A 19,281-nucleotide genomic window follows, 5' to 3' on the forward strand; every position below is an offset into this window, starting at 1 on the left:
AATTCTGGGACTTGATATAAAACTCACTCCAAGTTAGTTTTTCTTAGATCTAACACTTGAAGGCATCTACACCATAGACCAATGGTACCTGTTAGATATTCTCCTTATGACTGCTTGGAAAATGGTAATAGTTAAAAGGGGGAGCTCACAGCCACCTATGTTGGCTGAGTGGAAACAGACACTGAGGGAGGTGTGTTACCTGGAGCAAGATATCTCTAGCTGGAGAATCCGATAATGTGCTTTTGTGTCTTAAGTGTTAATTTTGATATCTGTCTGCTCTGTATTTTGCATTGTCAAGTCTATTTTATTTATATATATATATATATATATATATATATATATATATATATATATATATATATATATATATTTTACCTCGATATTGTCAATAATTGATGTGTATTGTCTCATGTAAAATTTCATAAAAACACAGCAAGAAGAAAAAAATCTAGTTTTGTGAACAAACTTAATTCCTAGTTCTATACCATTGCATAACATATTTAATGAGATGTTTCACAAATAATGTTGGACTATTGCCTTTGTGCCTTTTTCACAGACCTGATACTGTCCAAGGCCCAACGCGGGGTTTTGCAGCTGCTGGATGGTCTCCTCATCAAAATACCCATTCTTCTCCCAAAGTTGCAACAACTGCAAAGATAAAAGAAAGGTTAGAAGAAAAGAGGGAACAGAAGAATCCCCTACTCAGATTGTCTTGTAAACCTCGCACATTATCCCCCTGGTATGAATGAAAATTAAGTCTTACCCTAATTAAAAAAAAAAAAAAAATAACAAGTGGGAGCATCCAGGTCTCTCGCCTAAAAAGCTATGCCGCTGGGCAACAGAAAGAACTCTTTATTAAAGGACTGTCAACTATAAAAATGTTCTTTGGCGTTCTTATGTGTGATGTCCTGCTATTTCATGGAATGGCAGAAAAACTACAGATGTTTGAAAATGTTACCATCCTGTTACCATCTTTACCAAATGTTACCATCTTCTTTAAACCCCAGTCGGTCGAGGCAGATGACTGTTCACACTGAGCCTCGTTCTGCTGGAGGTTTTTCCTTCCCGTTAAAGGGGAGTTTTCCTCTCCACTGTCGCTTCATGCATGCTCAGTATGAGGGATTGCTGCAAAGCCATCAACAATGCAGACGACTGTCCACTGTGGCTCTACGCTCTTTCTGGAGGAGTGAATGCTGCTTGGAGAGACTTGATGCAACCTGCTGGGTTTCCTTAGATACATTTTTTCCTTAGAAAACTTTTTGATCAATCCGTATAATCTGATTGAATTTTTAAAGTGCCTTGAGATGACATGTATCATGAATTGGCGCTATATAAATCAAATTGAACTGAGTTGAATAAACTCCAGCTTTACAGTCAGGCTCTTGTCTCTATAGCCCCAGTTCCACCGGCTCGGTTTGGCCGTGTGTGTTTCAGGAGCGGTGTTTTCAGGGCCTGCCCGGCTTTCTCCGGCCCTGCTCAAGACCAGGGTCACACCGAGCGGACTCAGAGTTTTGAGTGAACATACTGCCATTCAGTGATTGGCCGAGGAGAAATGAGAAGGTTTTTCTCAGAGGAAGCCCAGAGAAACCACTATGAATGAAGTGGGTAAAACCAAAATAATTTTACTATTTACAAACCATGAATCACACCAGAAGGATAAAAAAAGTAAAGAAAAAGGGCACTTAAACTTTCTACACGCAAACGCGAGCCCTTAACCCACAATTGCTCCCAAGGTGCCGCACAGTGGCAGCCCACTGCTCCCCAAGGGTATGCAGAAGTGAATTTCTCCATTGTGAGATCAATAAAGTTCAATAATAATAATAATTATTATTATTTTATTATTGTTGTTAGAAGGGGTTACTTAAGCTTTCAAGTTTGAAAACAAAGAACTTGAAGCAGACCTTTCGAAAGGACAACGTATCAAAGGATGATGACAATGATGAGGACATGAAAAACGGCCTAAAAGCATGAGCTGATCTAGGAGGCAGAAGCAGCACATAAACACAGCAGGAAGAGCTATGTCTGGGCCATAACCCCACTCCTCATACAGAACAGATGGCCCTCAAGATCTCTTGACAAAGTTCAGTATTTTCTGTCCATTTCAGAAAGTTAAACTACTATATAGAATTATAACAAAGTGAAATATTTCTTGCACTTGTAACTTTTGTGTGTTGGCAGTTGTGGTTCCTTGGGGGTTGTTTTTGAACATGTAGTTGGTTTTTGGGCTTCACTTTTTTCCCCCAACAGACACCTTTTTCTGCCGCTTTTGTGCTGTGCCCCCCACACGACAACTACTTTACGAGCTAGAAAAGTCCCGGTGTGTATGAATACTAGCCTAAAACATGCATTTGGGATAATTAGAAGCGGCGCGTGGTAGTTTTCTTGGTGGTCTTCCACTTCTTTTCATGGATCAAGTCAATGTTTTTCTCAAAGTGATCTTCCAAAATGATTAGTATTGTGGTTGTTGCCATTGTAATTTGCACTCGTCCTGTCCGACCAGCTGACAAACCGGGCTGTGTCTGGGAAAATGTAACGCCATTTGAGAAATGCCCCACTGCAGACACGGCGAACCTTTGAAAACGAGGCAAATAAAGCCCTTTTAAAATACTGGTCCACTTACAGGTAGATGGAGATATTTGCTAAAGACACACCTCCATGTAAAATATTCGATAAGCACATGGTGATCTGTACATTGATGATGTTGTCTTGATTCAGATAAATATTCTCTTATAGCACTGCTGCATTTAAATGGAAAGAAGACAATGTGGAGGAAATATACATGAGCATGCCTGGTACTAAGAAGGTACCATGACTGGTTATGGACAAGCTTGGTGGTAGCAGAGTTTTATCTTTCAGATAGTTATCCTAGTAACTAAACCTTTTAACAATAATAAGCCAGGCGTAAAATTACTTTTTATAAAAGCTCTAGTATTTCTTGATGTTTACAAAAGAAATGTGGAAAGTATTCGCAATTTTATAGTGGTACAAATTTGGACTAGATATCAGTAACTGTAGAAGTATTTACCCGGGTAATCTTCTGCTGCTTCTCTTCCTCTACAGCAAGAAAACTAGTGCAGTAGATGGGAACAACAACTTTTTGCAACGCCGCCAACAAATCCTTCTGCTGCTTCCGCTGGCTGGGAGAAGGGATCAGAGTAAATCACAATATAAAAACAAGACACTAATGAATAAATGCTGCATTGCATGTGATTTATTTTAAGACAAACAATTTTCAAAGCTGCATTGATCTAAGCAACAATAGCACAATGTTGTTTTTTTTCAATGGAACATATGATGCTTTTCATTTCTTCCTGTTCACACTGAAATCCAAGTTCACAACAAAATGTAAGGATTAATTAATTGGATTTTGCGTGATATGTTCCTTGCCCTGCGATAGACTGGCGACCTGTCCAGGTGTACCCCCCCCCCCCCTCACTCATCCATAGCTGGGGATAGGCACCAGCACCCCTCGCGACCCCACAAGGGATAGGCGTGTTAGAAATTGGATGAATGGAGGGATGATATGTTCCCTTTAAATTCTATTTACCAGTAATTCATTTAAAAAATGTCAATTCACAACAATTGATGTGATGCCATCTCTCAATCAGTCTTGGAGGCTCATCAAAAGCTCACCAATCAGCAATCACAGTTTGTCCCAGAGTGAAGAGCATCTTACCTGCAAAAGCTGTCTGCTCTTTACCTCTGACAGCACTGTTGGGATTTTAAATTATGAACCCACTACGGTCAAAGGGATTTCATCAAATAAATAAATCAGGGAAAAAAGGTTAAATGTTGTCAGTGGGGAAAGTAGAATTCAGATCCTGAATGTACCCTGAATCTTTAGAGGGTGGAATACAGTTTATTACTTTCCCAAAACATGAAAGGAGTCTAGAAAATATAAAAGAAAAATATGCGGAAGCCGACAACAACGATTGGTGAAAACTACCTCATATATGTAGTCGTCTGGCAATCAGAAGGTTGTGGGTTCGACTCCAGCTTCCCCTTGCCACATGTCGATGTGCCCCTGGGCAAGGCACTTAACCCAAAATTGCCTACCGAGCTGTGTCTCGGTGTATAAATGTGTGTGTGTTAATGAAAGCGACTGGAATGAATGTGGCTATAGTGTACAGCGCTTTGGGTGGTCAGCATGACTGGAAAAACGCTATATAAGTTCAGTCCATTTACCATTTCACATTGAACTGAATTGCTTTATTTGTGGAGGAGGGGGGGGGGGGGAGATAGGGCAAATGCGGCGAGGCACAGGGAGGTATATTTATCATCATGTTCATGTGTGTGTCAGTATGGGCCCATGACTCTCCAGCACCCCCAGCCATAGTTTTAGATGGTATATTATCAGCAGTTCAAGAAGGGCACGGTTCGAGTTCACAGGTGTCATGAGCGGGTCCGGGTAGAGAGTCTTGTTTGCATAACATCCAGGAGAATTCAAGATAAACCAGCCTCCAAGGCAAGCCATTTGGGCGTTGAATTCGATAATAAGGAGATTGTTTTTGTGTCCGGCTGACAGTGAAATTTGTGTCAGTCTTCAAGTCTCTGCTGGTCTGTCTTCATGGCAAGTCCCAAAACAGCTAAATTTATTGGACTATTCTGCCGCAAATCGAGCTAGAACTTCCGAGGTCTTTCCATTACACCATTCAGTTCAAACCACAGCCGACATCCGATGCTATGCACGTATTGCATCTAGCTTGTGGTTTTGTAGCATTTGTGTCTGGGTGATCACAGCTCGGTTTAACCCCTCGCACACTCCCTGCAGCCTTTCTAAGGCCAAAACTGCAAAAGAGATCTTCCAAATTTGCTGATACACCAGGTAACTCCAATAAGCAAAAATCCTGTTATGGTAAATGGCTTATACTTGTACAGCGCTTTATCTAGTCTGACGACCCCAAAGCACTTCACACTTCAGTCATTCTCAAAGACACATTCACACCCACAGTTGTCCTGGGGCAGACTGACAATCTTGCCCAAGGACACAACGACTGAGACGGTCGGAGTGGGGGATCGAATAGACCAGTTCACGCGTGACGTCAGCGCTACATCCGGGTCCCGCGGGTAGGCAAAAAACAGTACTGTTCTCGTCTACTACATGACAAAACGGGTGATTTAGAGCGTACTTTTAGTTCGTTTATTTTTAAAATCTAAACAATGCCTACGACTTGTTGTGCTCCCGGTTGCACACAGAGGCATTCCAAATCGTTGGATGTACGTTTCTGTCATTTACCGAAGGACGAAGAAAGAAATGAATGTTTTCAATGAAAAGAGCGCAGACAATCCCAATGGACTGGGGGAGTCATCATACCCCGACAGAATTTGCAGTCTACACTTCATCTCCGGTAAATACAACTTAATTCTGCTCTAGTCATTGTTCTACTTAAATAGCGGCGGAGGGGAGGTGGCGATCGCTACACGGGCCGGAGAAGCGGATTTGATGCAGCAGCAAGTAGACAGCGGCTGCTGCTCCAGACAGCGGCTCCATTACGCCCCCGTTCACGCGCGCTAGCACGTCTGTGTTTACGCTGCAATGTCGCCGACACCCCCACCCATTTTAACAAGACAAAAACACAAAAATAATCCGTAGTGAACAATGTTTTTTTTAACCTACCGGGCGGGTCTTCCTCTCTGCTGAGGCGCGGTCTGTGTCCGATGCAGCTTTCTGCTGTTACAAACATGTCTGAACATCCATCCATTTTCTGACCCGCTTAATCCCTCATGGGGTCGCGGGGCGTTGCTGGAGCCTATTTCCCGATATAAAATAATTGTAGCCGTCCAGTGGTTTCATGCTTCCGTGCTCTCTCGTCTGTACTGGCCTGCGTGTTTATAAGGCAGCTGTATGTGGAGGTACGGAACCCTTGGTCAGCATTTCACAGACTCGCTCCGTCCCTTCAGGCTTTTGCTGTGTGGATCTGGCAATCTGATACCATCAACCATCAACTTACTCTTAAAACGATCTTGTGATACGTTATCTAAAGAAGAAAAATAAGTGGAGAACTCGTCAGTTTCTCTGTTTGCGTCCGCCATTGTGTTCGCCTTTTGCCTACCAGTCCGGTGCGCGTGCGCGAAAAACCCGGATGAAAACAATAGCAGTGAACTACCCTATAGGCACCCTGCCAATTGCAGGACGAACTCCCTAACCTCCGCCCCATTATCATAAATCCAATCATGTACGAATCTTCCACATTCTCCATGGACAAAACAGCATCTTCAAAATTCCCCAGGGATTCATGATGTATCCAGCTGTGTATGTCGCCGCAGGACAGCTCTGCTAAATTATTGCCATGGATAGCTTGATGGCAATAATAAAAACATCTATAGTCTGCAGTAACCATTTTAAGTTTATATATATTCTGAGTTAGGTATATGTTGGAAATTTAAGCGTAGGCTTTTGTTGTCGATTTGTCCGTGGTTACCTTGAAATTACTTCAATGACTTGATGTATGACTCATTTCAACACTTTTTCCCCGTCTTCTTTGCCTCTATGTTGGCAGACAAGACAACAAGCCTCTGCTAGCGCTGTGAGCTTCACTATTACTGTCATTACAGTGATTGTTTGTGTAACCCACAATTAGAGACATTTTAATTTTTTCAGGCCCACTTCCTGTGTTGCCCAATTTAGCTAGCTTCTTCAAAGCCCCACCTCAAGCATGCAGTTAAGGATCCTCACCTGTTCCACTGTGATTGTGGCTTTCTGCTGGCTTCTATGCGTATTCATTTGAAATCTTTAACCCTATTGATTTGATTGCTGGGTGAGTTTATTTGATACCAGTATTATTTTTCCTTGTTTTATTTCTGTTCGATTGCTCAGAGCATTGTTTTATTAGAATCATTGGCATTGTTTACCTGGACCATCGCTGGGATTCTGTGAGAGCTGATTGTGGCTAAGTACACCCCACTCTCTTTGAAAAGGTAACTTGCTTGCTGAATTTTGTGCATGTTTGACACGTTTACCTTGATTCCGAAGCAGTGTTTAAAACAAGATTGATCTGTAGCTACACTTAAGTTGATATTGCGCAGTATATATATATATATATATATATATATATTTTTTTTTTTTCCTTTCTCTCACTCTGCTTGAGTATTTGACAATTAATTTGTTTTATTTTTCTTGAATGATATTTTGAAAGTGCACTTTAACTTTAACCTGATTCAAATGTTTGTCTAATTATTAGGAATATAATTATTGCATTTGCATTTAGTATGCATAAACTAAATGCTTAAATTTAATAATTGTTTCCTTTGTATTATATTTGCATTTAATTGTTTTTGATAAAACTCAATGGGTTTTCTGACCTTTTAGGTCGGGTTCCCCACCCCCCCTGTCGGATCAGATCCTCATCTGGATCTGAAGATGGCAAACTAGAAATGGACTATGGACTTTATGATTTTGAAATTGATTTGTTTTGAGTTAATTCTCTTGTGTCTCATCGTGTTGCAGTAATTGTCTGTTTTTATTCAATCGCCTAATATACATCCACAAAACCTAAAAGCACTGCCTCCTGTTTTTTCCACACCTCAGGCTCCTTAAAAGGACACTCTTCTGATGCTGCTTGTGTAGCCACAGTTAGCTACCTAGCCCATAAGTGTTACATTACTTTGGCGAGCTAGCTAGCAGGCTGATACTGTGAAAGTTTTGGTGGATGTGTTTTGTGGGTTGTATTGAAATATGGATTTCTTTGACCAAACTGGTATCAATGTTGCTCATTCTGTCATCATTAGTGGTGTAACGAACACTCAAGCAGATGATGAGATCATCGATTATTTACGTGGTTATGGTGGAATTAGGGTTTTTCCTGTTACTGCACGTGAAAGTCCATTTTATAAAAACCTGGCCGTTGAATTAATTAATTCTGCAGATTTGGAAAAGCTAAAATCGCTTTTACCCTATGTTTATCCCAGTGACGTGCGGTAGGGTTCATAGCTGGTGAGACACTGACGTCAGAGTCAGATTTACAAATATATACTGTACACTCTAGAGAGTAGACTCATTGCAAAGTGCTGAAGGAGACTGATTGAGCCAAATCAATTCACCAACAGACATGGAAAAAATATTGATGAAAAAATAAGACTAAATTATTTGTCATTTGATTGGTAACAGTTTATGAGTTATGATGGATTTCTGCATTTGTAACACATTCTAAAAACTATAACCCACATTATGCACATTTCATTACAAAAACAAAACATGAATAATTATCACTGTCTTTGCGCTCTTTCTGCACAAAAATATCAGTCACTTTCTGGTAAAAGTTCTCTTTATCTTCTTCAGATTTAAAAGTCTCTCAGTCTCAGTGGAGCTCACTGCCAGGGAGGAAAGCCTTCGTTGATCAGTCCTGTTCCGGCTGGATGTTTAGAGTCTTTTTAGTGCTTTACTTGTTCAGCATAACTCGCTAATAATACATCCATAACTTGCTGTGACTCTACAGTTTTGGGATTAAGAGCGGTGCCCCTTGAGCGCCCCCTGCCTAGAGGCCAAGGAACTGCCGGCCTCACCTACAACCAGTTCTTTGCCGGTTATGATCACCCAGCAGCGCACGAAAACATGTTACCTGCACACAGTTTGATGACCAAAACACAACTCGTAATCCACATACATTAAATTGTGGAAAGTCAGGTCATGACTGTTTGAACAATTGAATTTATGATCTAGAGACAGTAAGATGCATTCACGGAATGGAAGCCAGCGCAGTTAACATGGGATTGCGCAATCCCAGGAGAGGCCAAGCTCGCTGCGGCCTCACCGGCTTCACTATCAAGCGCCACCAAGGATTTACATGAAACATAGAGAAACGTCTGCTATTTAAAATATGATAAAAAATTAAGAAAATACATAAAAAAATTACTTTTATAACAAATGACTGAGTGAATCACAATTTATATGATTATTTATTTTCTTTCTTTCCATGATGAGGCCTGGCCTCACTTGCCTCCCCTGACTGCACGTCAGGTTGCAGAAGATGTTATATTTGTTGTTAAATTACTTTCAAGAGAGTGTCCTACCACAGCCACAGTGGACACGACCCTACCTCCCGATTACCTCCATGTACTGAAACGTATTTCCCAGCAGAGTGGACAATCATTTGATGACGTTTTGAAAGGAGCTTTTGAACAAATAAGTGCTCATTTAGGAATAGCGGCTACTGGAGGGGAGCCTGATGAGGATGATGAAGGGGATGGTGATGAGGAGGATACTGTTGAAATACTTACCACTGGAAAAGACTCTAGTCAGACTCAGCCATCTACTCTTCCCTCAAACCAATCAAATCAATAAGTTTAAAGATTTCAGATGAATACGTGGAGAAGACGCCAGCAGCAAGCCACAATCACAGTGGAACAGGTGAGGATCCTTAACTGCATGCTTGAGGCGGGGCTTTGAAGAAGCTAGCTAAATTGGGCAACACAGGAAGTGGGCCTGAAAAAATAAAAGTCTCTGACTAATTGTGGGTTACATTTATCAGAGGTTCGGTCCTGGATAAACTTCCATGTGGGCAGAGCGATTTTACAGCTGCCGTCACGTAATTATCTCTAAACAAAAAAAAAATAATTATAATTTGCTCTTTAACATAGGTTTCTTCTTTTAAACTAAAAATGCAATTCTCAAGTGGTCACACAGACATTCAAATATCAGCAGCTTTTTACATTACACAAACAACAAATGAACAAAGCAGCAATGCCTTTAATATTCTAATGAGTGAGTTGTATAACGAAGTATGGCATACCAGTGATGCAGAACGTCATTGGTTAAATAGATCAGGTGTAGGCGGAGCTCAAAATGTGCACTGTCAACAGTGATGCGATTACGAAGATGTGATGCCATCAATTCACAATGCTGTGGAGTTTTGGCGTTATTGAACATCCAGTTTTTACCAGCCTAAGAGGAAGACAAAACAAAAAAGTCAGACATAAAACTTTTCTAAAGATACAGATCTTGACCACGTCATTCTTACAGATATGGCATCTTTAGTGCAGGTATCAATGATGGGTTGCAGTAGGTTGTCAAACTCAGTGATGTCCAACTGAGTTTCTAACAGAAGCTTCTGGATCTGTTGCTCCATTGCCAGGGTAATGGCAGCAGTCACTTGCTCCTACATGAAGAAACAACATTTAGTTAAGGAAAAGACTCAAATAGTGGCTTCAATGTTTTGTGATTGCCATCAGCGTTGGATTGAATATCTCCGTCTAGCATCGCCTACGCGCATCATTAGTGGCAGATTAGCTTGAAAATAAACAGTCAATGACATTTAAAACTAATTAAAATGTTGGGTTTAGGAAAAACCTCTAAACCAGGAACTCCCAAATGGCAGCCCTTGGTCTGAATCCAGAACTAATGATGGCTCTGTCCGGACCTCAGCCAAATCTGATAAATTCACCAAAATAGACAATCTTTTCTGGCACAGAGTTAGACAGAGATGCGGGTGGTGTGATTTGGAGGGTAACTCTACTTCACTTATTATGACAATAGCTTCACCCAGTTGAGCCAATCAAATCTTTTATCTACCCAGTGCAGCCAGTGAGCTCAGTAGAGATGAGCAGAAGAAATAGAGACAACAGCATGGCTTGCTCCAAAAGAATAGCTAATGTGGAAAACTGCTGTTTTAAAGATGAAAGGATAGATAAATGTTCATTCTTTTGGTAGGCTATTTAAAACATGTGTATCATATGCTCCAAAACGGCTGCTTTAACTAAAATGTTACTGTGAAGCGCCACAATGAAACAAAGCTCTTTTGAGCCAACTTATCGACTGAAGTCCGAGCAGAGAGCACATAAATTAGCCAATTGCCAAACTTTAGCCACATTTTTCTTTTTCTTTCTTTCTTAGTATTAGCTGTAATTCTATGCCGATTCAGCTGGTTTCTTCCTCACATTTGATCCTTTGTGAGAGAGGACAGGCTCTCCTACCTTTCTCACACTGCTTCCTTTCCACATACTTCGAGGCCTCTACATTCCGACCAGTTTCAGCTTTTCGACACTGTGTTCTGGCAACGGGTCACCAGTGACCGGTCAGAATGTATTTTCCATTTCAAAGCAATGTAGTTCCTACCTCTTCTCCACAGCTAATGTTATTCACAATAGCTCATTTTTTAACCCCCCCCCCCCCTTCTGTTTTGAGTACGTTGCTCAAACCAGTCAGCTTATAGACAATCACTGTGACATGTGGAGATTGTAATCACCGTCGCGTGGATGTATCGCTTGTGGGGCAGGGCACTTAAAACTCCAAAGCAACAGCATGCATAAAGCTCATCCGGTTGCTGCGCTCTCGGTGCATCCTTGTGTGTAAAAGTCAGATTTTGGTCTTAGAGGTAGGACTGGACGATATAGAAAAAAAGTTTATCGATAAAAGAAAATGCATATTGATCGATATCGATAATTATTGAAAATATTTAAAACCATATTTTATGTGCAGCTCTGCCTGGACATTTTATGATATTGCTAAATAATTTAATTTTAATAAAGAACACAAACACAGAATTCCAATTAAATCTTTATTTAACCAACTTTTTTAACCATAACAGATTTTTTTTAAAGAATAACTTAAGAGACCTGAGTTATGTTATTAAATAGTGACAAAGAACTAAAGTGACCAGTAAAATGACCAAAATAAATATACCAATACTATTTTATCACAAAGAAGGGAGCCCAGTTTAGCTGCTGTACCTGCTTTGTTTTGGAAGAAGCTCCGTATGATTTCTCCGAAGATGAGGCGGAGTCGCGCGGGGCTGCACAGCTCGCGCTGCTGCGGTTGTGAGCGGCTTTTGTGATGAAACAAGTTGGTTGCGTTACCAGACTTTGTTTTTACAGGTTCCTTGCAAGTTTTACAAATCACTGGTTAATTTCTGTCAGACTGGCGAACTAGTAAAACCCCGTTTTGGGACCGTTTCCTCCGCCGCTCCTTGCTGTGACATATTCACGTGCTCTGTGTTGTGGTTTGAGAGGGCGGGGCTTTGTGACGGCATGCCTGGGTCCTCCATTACGATTGGTTGAGAGGAAGTAGTGACTGTAGCATCAACTAATTTGATAGGCTGAAAGGAAGGAAGGAAAACTGTTTCTATATCGAACTTTTATTGACCCTTTTTTTTTTTTGCGCCACACGTCTATCGATCGATATATATTGTTATTGAATTATCATCCAGCCCAGGTTAGAGGTACATTTTCTTCTGGGAACACCCGAATAGCAACAGAAGAGGTGGAGTTTGTCACAGGAGTGACAATGTTTTTTCTGATTACTTATCAGAAAGGTTATGGAGAGTGCCTAGACATACCTACATAAAAACAGGTCCAGAATAGTCTTTTTTTTTATTATATTGCATTCAAATTTTAACCTGTGACACAACACACTTGTTTCTTTTGGCTCCTTTATTTTTCAGCAACAATCTCCTAGCATCGGCCTGCAGTTGCATATCAAAGAAAGAAGCAAGAAAACGAGAGAATATATGTTCAATTTGTGTGTGTTCCAGCTTCAGTAACTAAAAACTGGTTACCAGAACACTATATTGGACTTCATAATTTAAAAATTGATCGAAACAGATTTCTTTGAATACCTTCAGGTTAGACGATTACAGTTCAAAATATTCATAGGTTACATTATTCAAATGTAGAGTTACATAAAATATTTCCAGATATGTTGCCACCATGTAAAAAAATTTAAGCAAGTGGATGCAGCTTTATTAATGGATTGGATTGTATAGCGCTTTAACTAGTCCAACGACCCCAAAATGCTTTACACTACGATCAGTCATTCACTATTCGCATACACACTCACACCCCGACAGTGGTGAGCTGTGTTAGTAGCCACAGCGCCCCGGGGCAGACCGACACATTCTTATTACATAGCTGTGTTCTGTGCCCTAGAATGCAGGAATTTTAGAACGCATTATTTTCATTCTTTTCAAAGGTTCTCAAAGTTGAACTCAGACCTGATGCCGTTCTGCTTATACTAGGTGTTTCTGAATACTCAGTCTCCTTGAAAAGTGCAAAACAACATATTCTGTCCTATAGCCTCTCCTGTGCAAAGAAACTAATTCCATAACTCTGGTAAAGAAGATTGTCCAAACATGAGAACCCTTGATCGCAAAATTGACTGATACGGTTTTAGTATTTAGCATCTGGTAGGTCTTAATAATATTTCTGTGCCCTCACATCTTAGGTGATCGTTTTCCTTTAGGAGTAGCAATGTCAATAGTCACGCACGGGCTCTTTGGCTTTCTATTTGGACAGGATGCTATGTTCTCCAATTATTCTCTGCACTCTTTGTTTTAATACCTGTCTGAGAGTGTGCAGGTGCTGCTCTTGTTGCTGCAGATTCCACTGGCTCTGTTGGACGAGCTCATCTATCGAAGGTGCCGCTGACAGAGGAATTGGAGGTGGAGGTACCAGCTGCATTGATGGAGGGGGGATGTCAACCACATCTTTGTTTCCAGGGTTGTAAATATCTACAGAAATGAAAAAACATCCACCAAGTATTAAAATAAGGCACAAGCAGAAAAACACCATCAACTCAATGGAACACCGCTTAAATACTATGACAGCAATGATCAAACAGAGATTTTATCCACTGATAACAATATCCACTGACAATACAGTGTTATCAGTGGATATTGGGTTTATGAACAATCATACTAATTTTAATCTTTTGGGGAAAACAACTGGAATTACAAATAAATATGAAGTGGAGATTTTAAAACAATATTTGTGATATCCAGTACAATGATGATTAAAGTATGTAATGTTAAAAAAAATTGTGAAAATGTATTAGTCTTTACAGCAAGAAATCCACAGCACCTGCAAAGTCCAAACAAACTCCAAAAAACAATCAGTTTTTCCGTAATCAGTTTAAAGTGACATTAACTCCAAAGCACCTTATGGCTCATTCTGGATATCATGAAAAAGTTCCTCATTTCAAAAAGTGAAACTCATATTCATTACACAGAGACACAAGTCATGACTTTATTTCTTGTACTTCTGATGACAATGGTTACAGATAATACCCCTATTTTAAATAGAAATGTCAGACCAAAGTATCACAGTTCCATTTAATGCGCATGCATTTCTATGTGCTCAATCCTTGGCTGGGGCTCCTTTAGCATGAAAATGATCGTATGGTGTGGAGGGGAACGCTGTGTGACCTGGTGAGGGTCAGGCTCTAAAGTGCCTTATTTACATTTAAAGAGACAGCACCAAAACGAGTTAGTCTCAGAGCCACTTCAGAACAGGGGTAAAAGAGGGGCTGTGGAGCTACAATAATGAGGAATTCAGACCAGAGCTTTGCACTTCCATGTAATATAGACCACAACTGAATGATTTCAACGTGAAAAGGAAGGCAATAAAAAGCACATGTCTCCTTTAAACTTATTTCTAAAGATAGGTACATTGTAGAAAGGGGTGGAACAAAAATCCCCTTGCCAGCGTGGCTGGTGGATTTTTTTATTTAATTTTAATTAATTGAATTTTTTTATTTTAATTTTCTTATTTGTTTTTAACATTTCCCTTGGTTACAAAACAAATCCACTACATAGCAACTTTGTAAATTGCATTAATTGTTTTTTAGTTGTGTGAGTTATATATAATATTGTAAAGGAAATTTAAGAATTTACTATTAATATGTACTAACAAAAGTACATACATCTAAACTGGTTTAATGTATACATATATTCCTGATATCACTAATATGTTTCTGATTCAGAATCTTGCAGTTTTTATTTAATTTTAATCTTTTAATTTATTTTCTTTTATTCCCCACACTCCTATCCTTTTGATGTAAATGTCCTTTTCCCTGTAGTGATGCTACAAAGACGACTGTAAGATAGTAGGTCCATTTCGAGCTTTTGAACAAGTGTGCAGATACAAACACCCAGGATGGATTTTTTTCTAAATCTATTGATAATTTAACATTGCTGTACTATGATGACTTTAGAAATGCTTCAAATAAAGCTTGCAGATGTGTGCATCATTTAACATATTACTCCAAAAGAAAAGCATATAATACTTACCTTAAACGAGGGGACACTTGGGGAACATTTGGTGTATTGTATTTTATTATATTGTATTATTTTTCTGCCGGTAAAAAAGTGGCAAAAGTGAATTATAATGCAATCTGTGGAGTAAAAAACCTATTCTTGGGACACTTAAAACTTTCATAACAAAACCTTAATTTCTTTAATTATCTGTAAAACAGCCAGTTATCTTTACTATACGGATAAAGTTGTTTTTGTACATAATGTTTGTATGTGTTAAATTGTCTGGCTATGTGGCAATAACATTTGTTATCTTAATGCCAAAAGGAGCCCAACAGTTTAGTTTCACAAGCAGAGCCTTACTGCTTTCAACATAGTGCTCCGCTTGATTTATATATGCAAGAAGGTTTATTATACTCTAAGCAGGGAATATTTCACGTTAAATTGACAAGGAAACAAGAAGGTAGAAGAGAGAAAAAAGAGAAAAGGTGAAAGAGAAAGGGGAGAGAAAAGGAAGAGAACGGTACATCCCAGTCTGCTTCTTCACCTGCAAAGAGAGAGATAAAAAGAACAGGAAAACCAGCCGATAAAGTGTTACAGGTTCAAACAAGCAACGTCTTCATACCATCACTGAAGAATATACAGGATTTAATACGGAATGTACAAAGTGACAACAGGGGTTTTCTGTATAGAAGTGAATCTCCAAGCACCTGTAGGTGTTTGTGAGAGTGCGCTTGTGTATGTAAGGTTTATCCACGGGAAAAATGCTCAGTGGTGATTGTGAAGAGCCCAAGACCCCCCTCCCCAGAGCACTGAGGCAGACACCGGGGGAACCAAAGCCCCAGATGCCCAAAGGGAACCTCAGAGCAAAGGTGCCCAATAGGGGCAAACAATAGAAATCTGCCCACTCCCCAAGGGAAGAGGAGAGAAGGCCCCCAGGAAACCCCCCCTAACAGCCACAATGCCGTAGCCCCCAGGAGCAGCGGGGACGAGAGGTGGCCTCCACCGACAGCCAGCTACGCTGGAGCGGATCCACCCATGGGCAATGTCTTAAATAAATTATTCATTCATTCATTCACGCCAACATATTTTGATTGGATTTTTGTTTCAGATAGATTTGGGACTGAAGAGAAGAGCATGCAGCTGAACAGCTGATTTAGTTTGTTTCTATAAAATCCAGCCAAGAAGTAAGAAGGCCATAAAGTGTCTGAAGCAGGGAAGATGGAGGAAAGAGAAAGCCGTTTGGCTAATCCGCCACCTAACACCTAAACAGTGAAGGAAAGCAGCACAAACTTCTTTAACAGTCACAAAGTCATTCATATTTAGATACACGTCATCTTACCCACAGTGGAAATGAATTAGTTTCAGCAGCCTAATGAGTTAAATGGTAACGTAATATTGAAGATATATAAATGCGACAACTAGTGAATAATCATAAAGAAGGGAATAAGTGTACAAAGATAACAGATGGAACAGAGGAATTTGTATTTTATGTACATTTTAATATATATTATTTACTAATATATTATTACAGACTGTAAAATGAACTCAATCATACACATCATTGAAGAATTAGAAAAGGGTCCCAGAAAAAATATATACATAAATACACACTCTAGACAAAACAAAAGAGGTAAAAAAAAAAAAGTATGTTCTGTATTGTACATGATGATGTCAGTAGCCTAAATGGTTATCTAGAAGTTTTCTTGTGTGACGTCATCTCTTCTCTGGCATTCGATTGGTGCACGGAGCGTTTCTCACCTTCCCGGCTGGTGCATAAAAGCAGAGAAAAGGACTCATTGATCTGAGGCAATATGTCAAATCTGCTTCTTGGCACAGTGACAAACTCATTTTTCTCCATTTTAAGACGGCTGATCTGCCAAATCCAATTGCTTGGATTTGGCGAATCCGCAGCTCTGTAGGCAACTTGGAATTAAGTACCTTGCCCAGGGGCACATTGACATGTGACAAGGGGAAGCTGGAATCGAACCCACAACCGTCCGAATGCAAGACAACTGCTCAACCCATAAAATAAATATTTAGACAGTGACACAGGTTGTGTTATTTTAGCTGTTTATGAAAACATATCCAGGATACAATTATATAACCAATATGGGCTTAAACTGCAGACTCAGCTGTAATTTGAGAGTATTCACATCCAAATTGGAGCAAGGGTTTAGGAATTACAGCTCTTTAATACGTAGTCACCTCTTTTTCAAGGGACCAAAAGCAATTGGACAGTTGACTCAGAAGACAAAATAAATAATGAGACTGCATGGGCTCTTCCCTCGTTAAGCTGTCATCAATAAAGCAGTTAAAAGGTCTGGAGTTGATTCCAGGTGTGGCGTTTGCATTTGGAAGCTGTTGCTGTGAACATACAACACGCAGTCAAAGGAGCTCTCAATGGAAGTGAAACAGACCATCCTGAGGCTGAAAAAAAGAAGAAATCCATCCGAGAGATAGCAGAAATGTTACAAGTGGCCAAATCAACAGTTTGGTACATTCTGAGAAAAAAAAGTGCACTGGTGAACTTGTGAACTCAGAGGCCTGGACGTCCACAGAAGACAACAGTGGTGGATGATCACAGAATCCTTTTCATGGTGAAGAAAAACCCTTCACAACATCCACTCAAGTGAAGAAGACTCTCCAGGAAGTAGGTGTGTCAGTATCTAAGCCTACCATAAAAAGAAGACTTCATGAGAGTAAATACAGAGGATTCACTACAAGGTGCAAACCATTAATCAGCCTCAAAAATAGAAAGGCCAGAATTGACTTTGCCAAAAACAGCTGAAGAAGCCAGCCCAGTTCTGGAACAGCATTCTTTGGACAGATGAGACTAAAATCAACCTGTACCAGAATGATGGGAAGAAGAAAGTTTGGAGAAGAATAGAACAGCTTATGATCCAAAGCACACCACATCTTCTGTAAAACATGGTGGAGGCAGTATGATGGCATGGGAATGCATGGCTTCTAGTGGCACTGGATCACTTGTGTTTATTGATGATGTGACAAAAGACAGAAGCAGCCGGATGAACTCTGAAGTGTACATGTCCTTCTCAAAATATTAGCATATTGTGATAAAGTTTATTATTTTCCATAATGTAATGATAAAACTTGCACATTCATATATTCTAGATTCATTGCATACACTAATGACCTACCTGAGGAGTTTCAGTCAGGCTTCAGAGCTCATCATAGCACTGAAACAGCTCTGGTGAAGGTCACTAATGATATTCTCATGGCCTTAGATAATGGACTTGTGTCTATACTTGTCCTGTTAGATCTCAGTGCTGCATTTGATACAGTTGATCACAATATTCTCCTACAAAGACTTGAACATACTGTAGGGATTAAGGGGAAAGCATTAGGCTGGTTTAAATCTTATCTGTTGGACAGATTCCAGTTTGTTCATGTTAATAATAAATCTTCCTCAAACTCTAGGGTCACCTGTGGAGTACCACAGGGTTCAGTCCTTGGACCAATTCTCTTTACTATATATATGCTTCCGATAGGCAAAATTATCAGACAGCATGGGATTAATTTCCACTGTTATGCTGATGATACTCAGCTATATTTATCCATAAATCCTGATGAATCCAATCAGTTACTTCGACTACAGTCGTGTCTTGATGACATCAGAAGCTGGATGACTTTAAATTTCCTGCACTTAAATTCTGACAAGACAAGACCCATTTTAACAAGACAAAAACACAAAAATAATCCGTAGTAAACAATGTTTTTTTTTTAACCTACCGGGCGGGTCTTCCTCTCTGGTGAGATGTGGTCTGTGTCCGATGCAGCTTTCTGCTGTTACAAACATGTCTGAACATCCATCCATTTTCTGACCCGCTTAATCCCTCATGGCGTCGCGGGGGTTGCTGGAGCCTATTTCCCGATATAAAATAATTGTAGCCGTCCAGTGGTTTCATGCTTCCGTGCTCTCTCGTCTGTACTGGCCTGCGTGTTTATAAGGCAGCTGTATGTGGAGGTACGGAACCCTTGGTCAGCATTTCACAGACTCGCTCCGTCCCTTCAGGCTTTTGCTGTGTGGATCTGGCAATCTGATACCATCAACTTACTCTTAAAACGATCTTGTGATACGTTATCTAAAGAAGAAAAATACATGGAGAACTCGCCAGTTTCTCTGTTTGCGTCCGCCATTGTGTTCGCCTTTTGCCTACCAGTCCGGCGCGCATGCGCGAAAAACCCGGATGAAAACAATAGCAGTGAACTACCCTATGCTATAGGCTTAGGCTGCTGGAGGACATCAGGGCCTATTTTTGTCACTCTACTGATTTCTACTGTTCTCCAGATTTGCATT

At 40.1% G+C, this 19,281-nt stretch overlaps 1 protein-coding gene across 2 annotated transcripts in view; it reads right to left on the reverse strand.

Annotated features, from left to right (window-relative positions):
• LOC105921260 (calcium homeostasis endoplasmic reticulum protein) overlaps nucleotides 1-19,281 on the reverse strand; it is a 63,011-nt gene that overhangs the window by 17,196 nt on the left and 26,534 nt on the right. For both annotated transcript variants that reach the window (XM_036129664.1, XM_036129665.1), the window contains 5 exons: nucleotides 13,270-13,439; nucleotides 9,957-10,094; nucleotides 9,729-9,880; nucleotides 3,026-3,137; nucleotides 559-648 (listed from right to left, as the gene is read on the reverse strand). In XM_036129664.1, coding sequence (XP_035985557.1) covers nucleotides 559-648; nucleotides 3,026-3,137; nucleotides 9,729-9,880; nucleotides 9,957-10,094; nucleotides 13,270-13,439 — 662 coding nt within the window. The remainder of the gene's footprint in view (nucleotides 1-558; nucleotides 649-3,025; nucleotides 3,138-9,728; nucleotides 9,881-9,956; nucleotides 10,095-13,269; nucleotides 13,440-19,281) is intronic.

Source organism: Fundulus heteroclitus, unplaced genomic scaffold (genome assembly GCF_011125445.2).
Source record: "Fundulus heteroclitus isolate FHET01 unplaced genomic scaffold, MU-UCD_Fhet_4.1 scaffold_198, whole genome shotgun sequence".
Classification (NCBI taxonomy): domain Eukaryota; kingdom Metazoa; phylum Chordata; class Actinopteri; order Cyprinodontiformes; family Fundulidae; genus Fundulus; species Fundulus heteroclitus.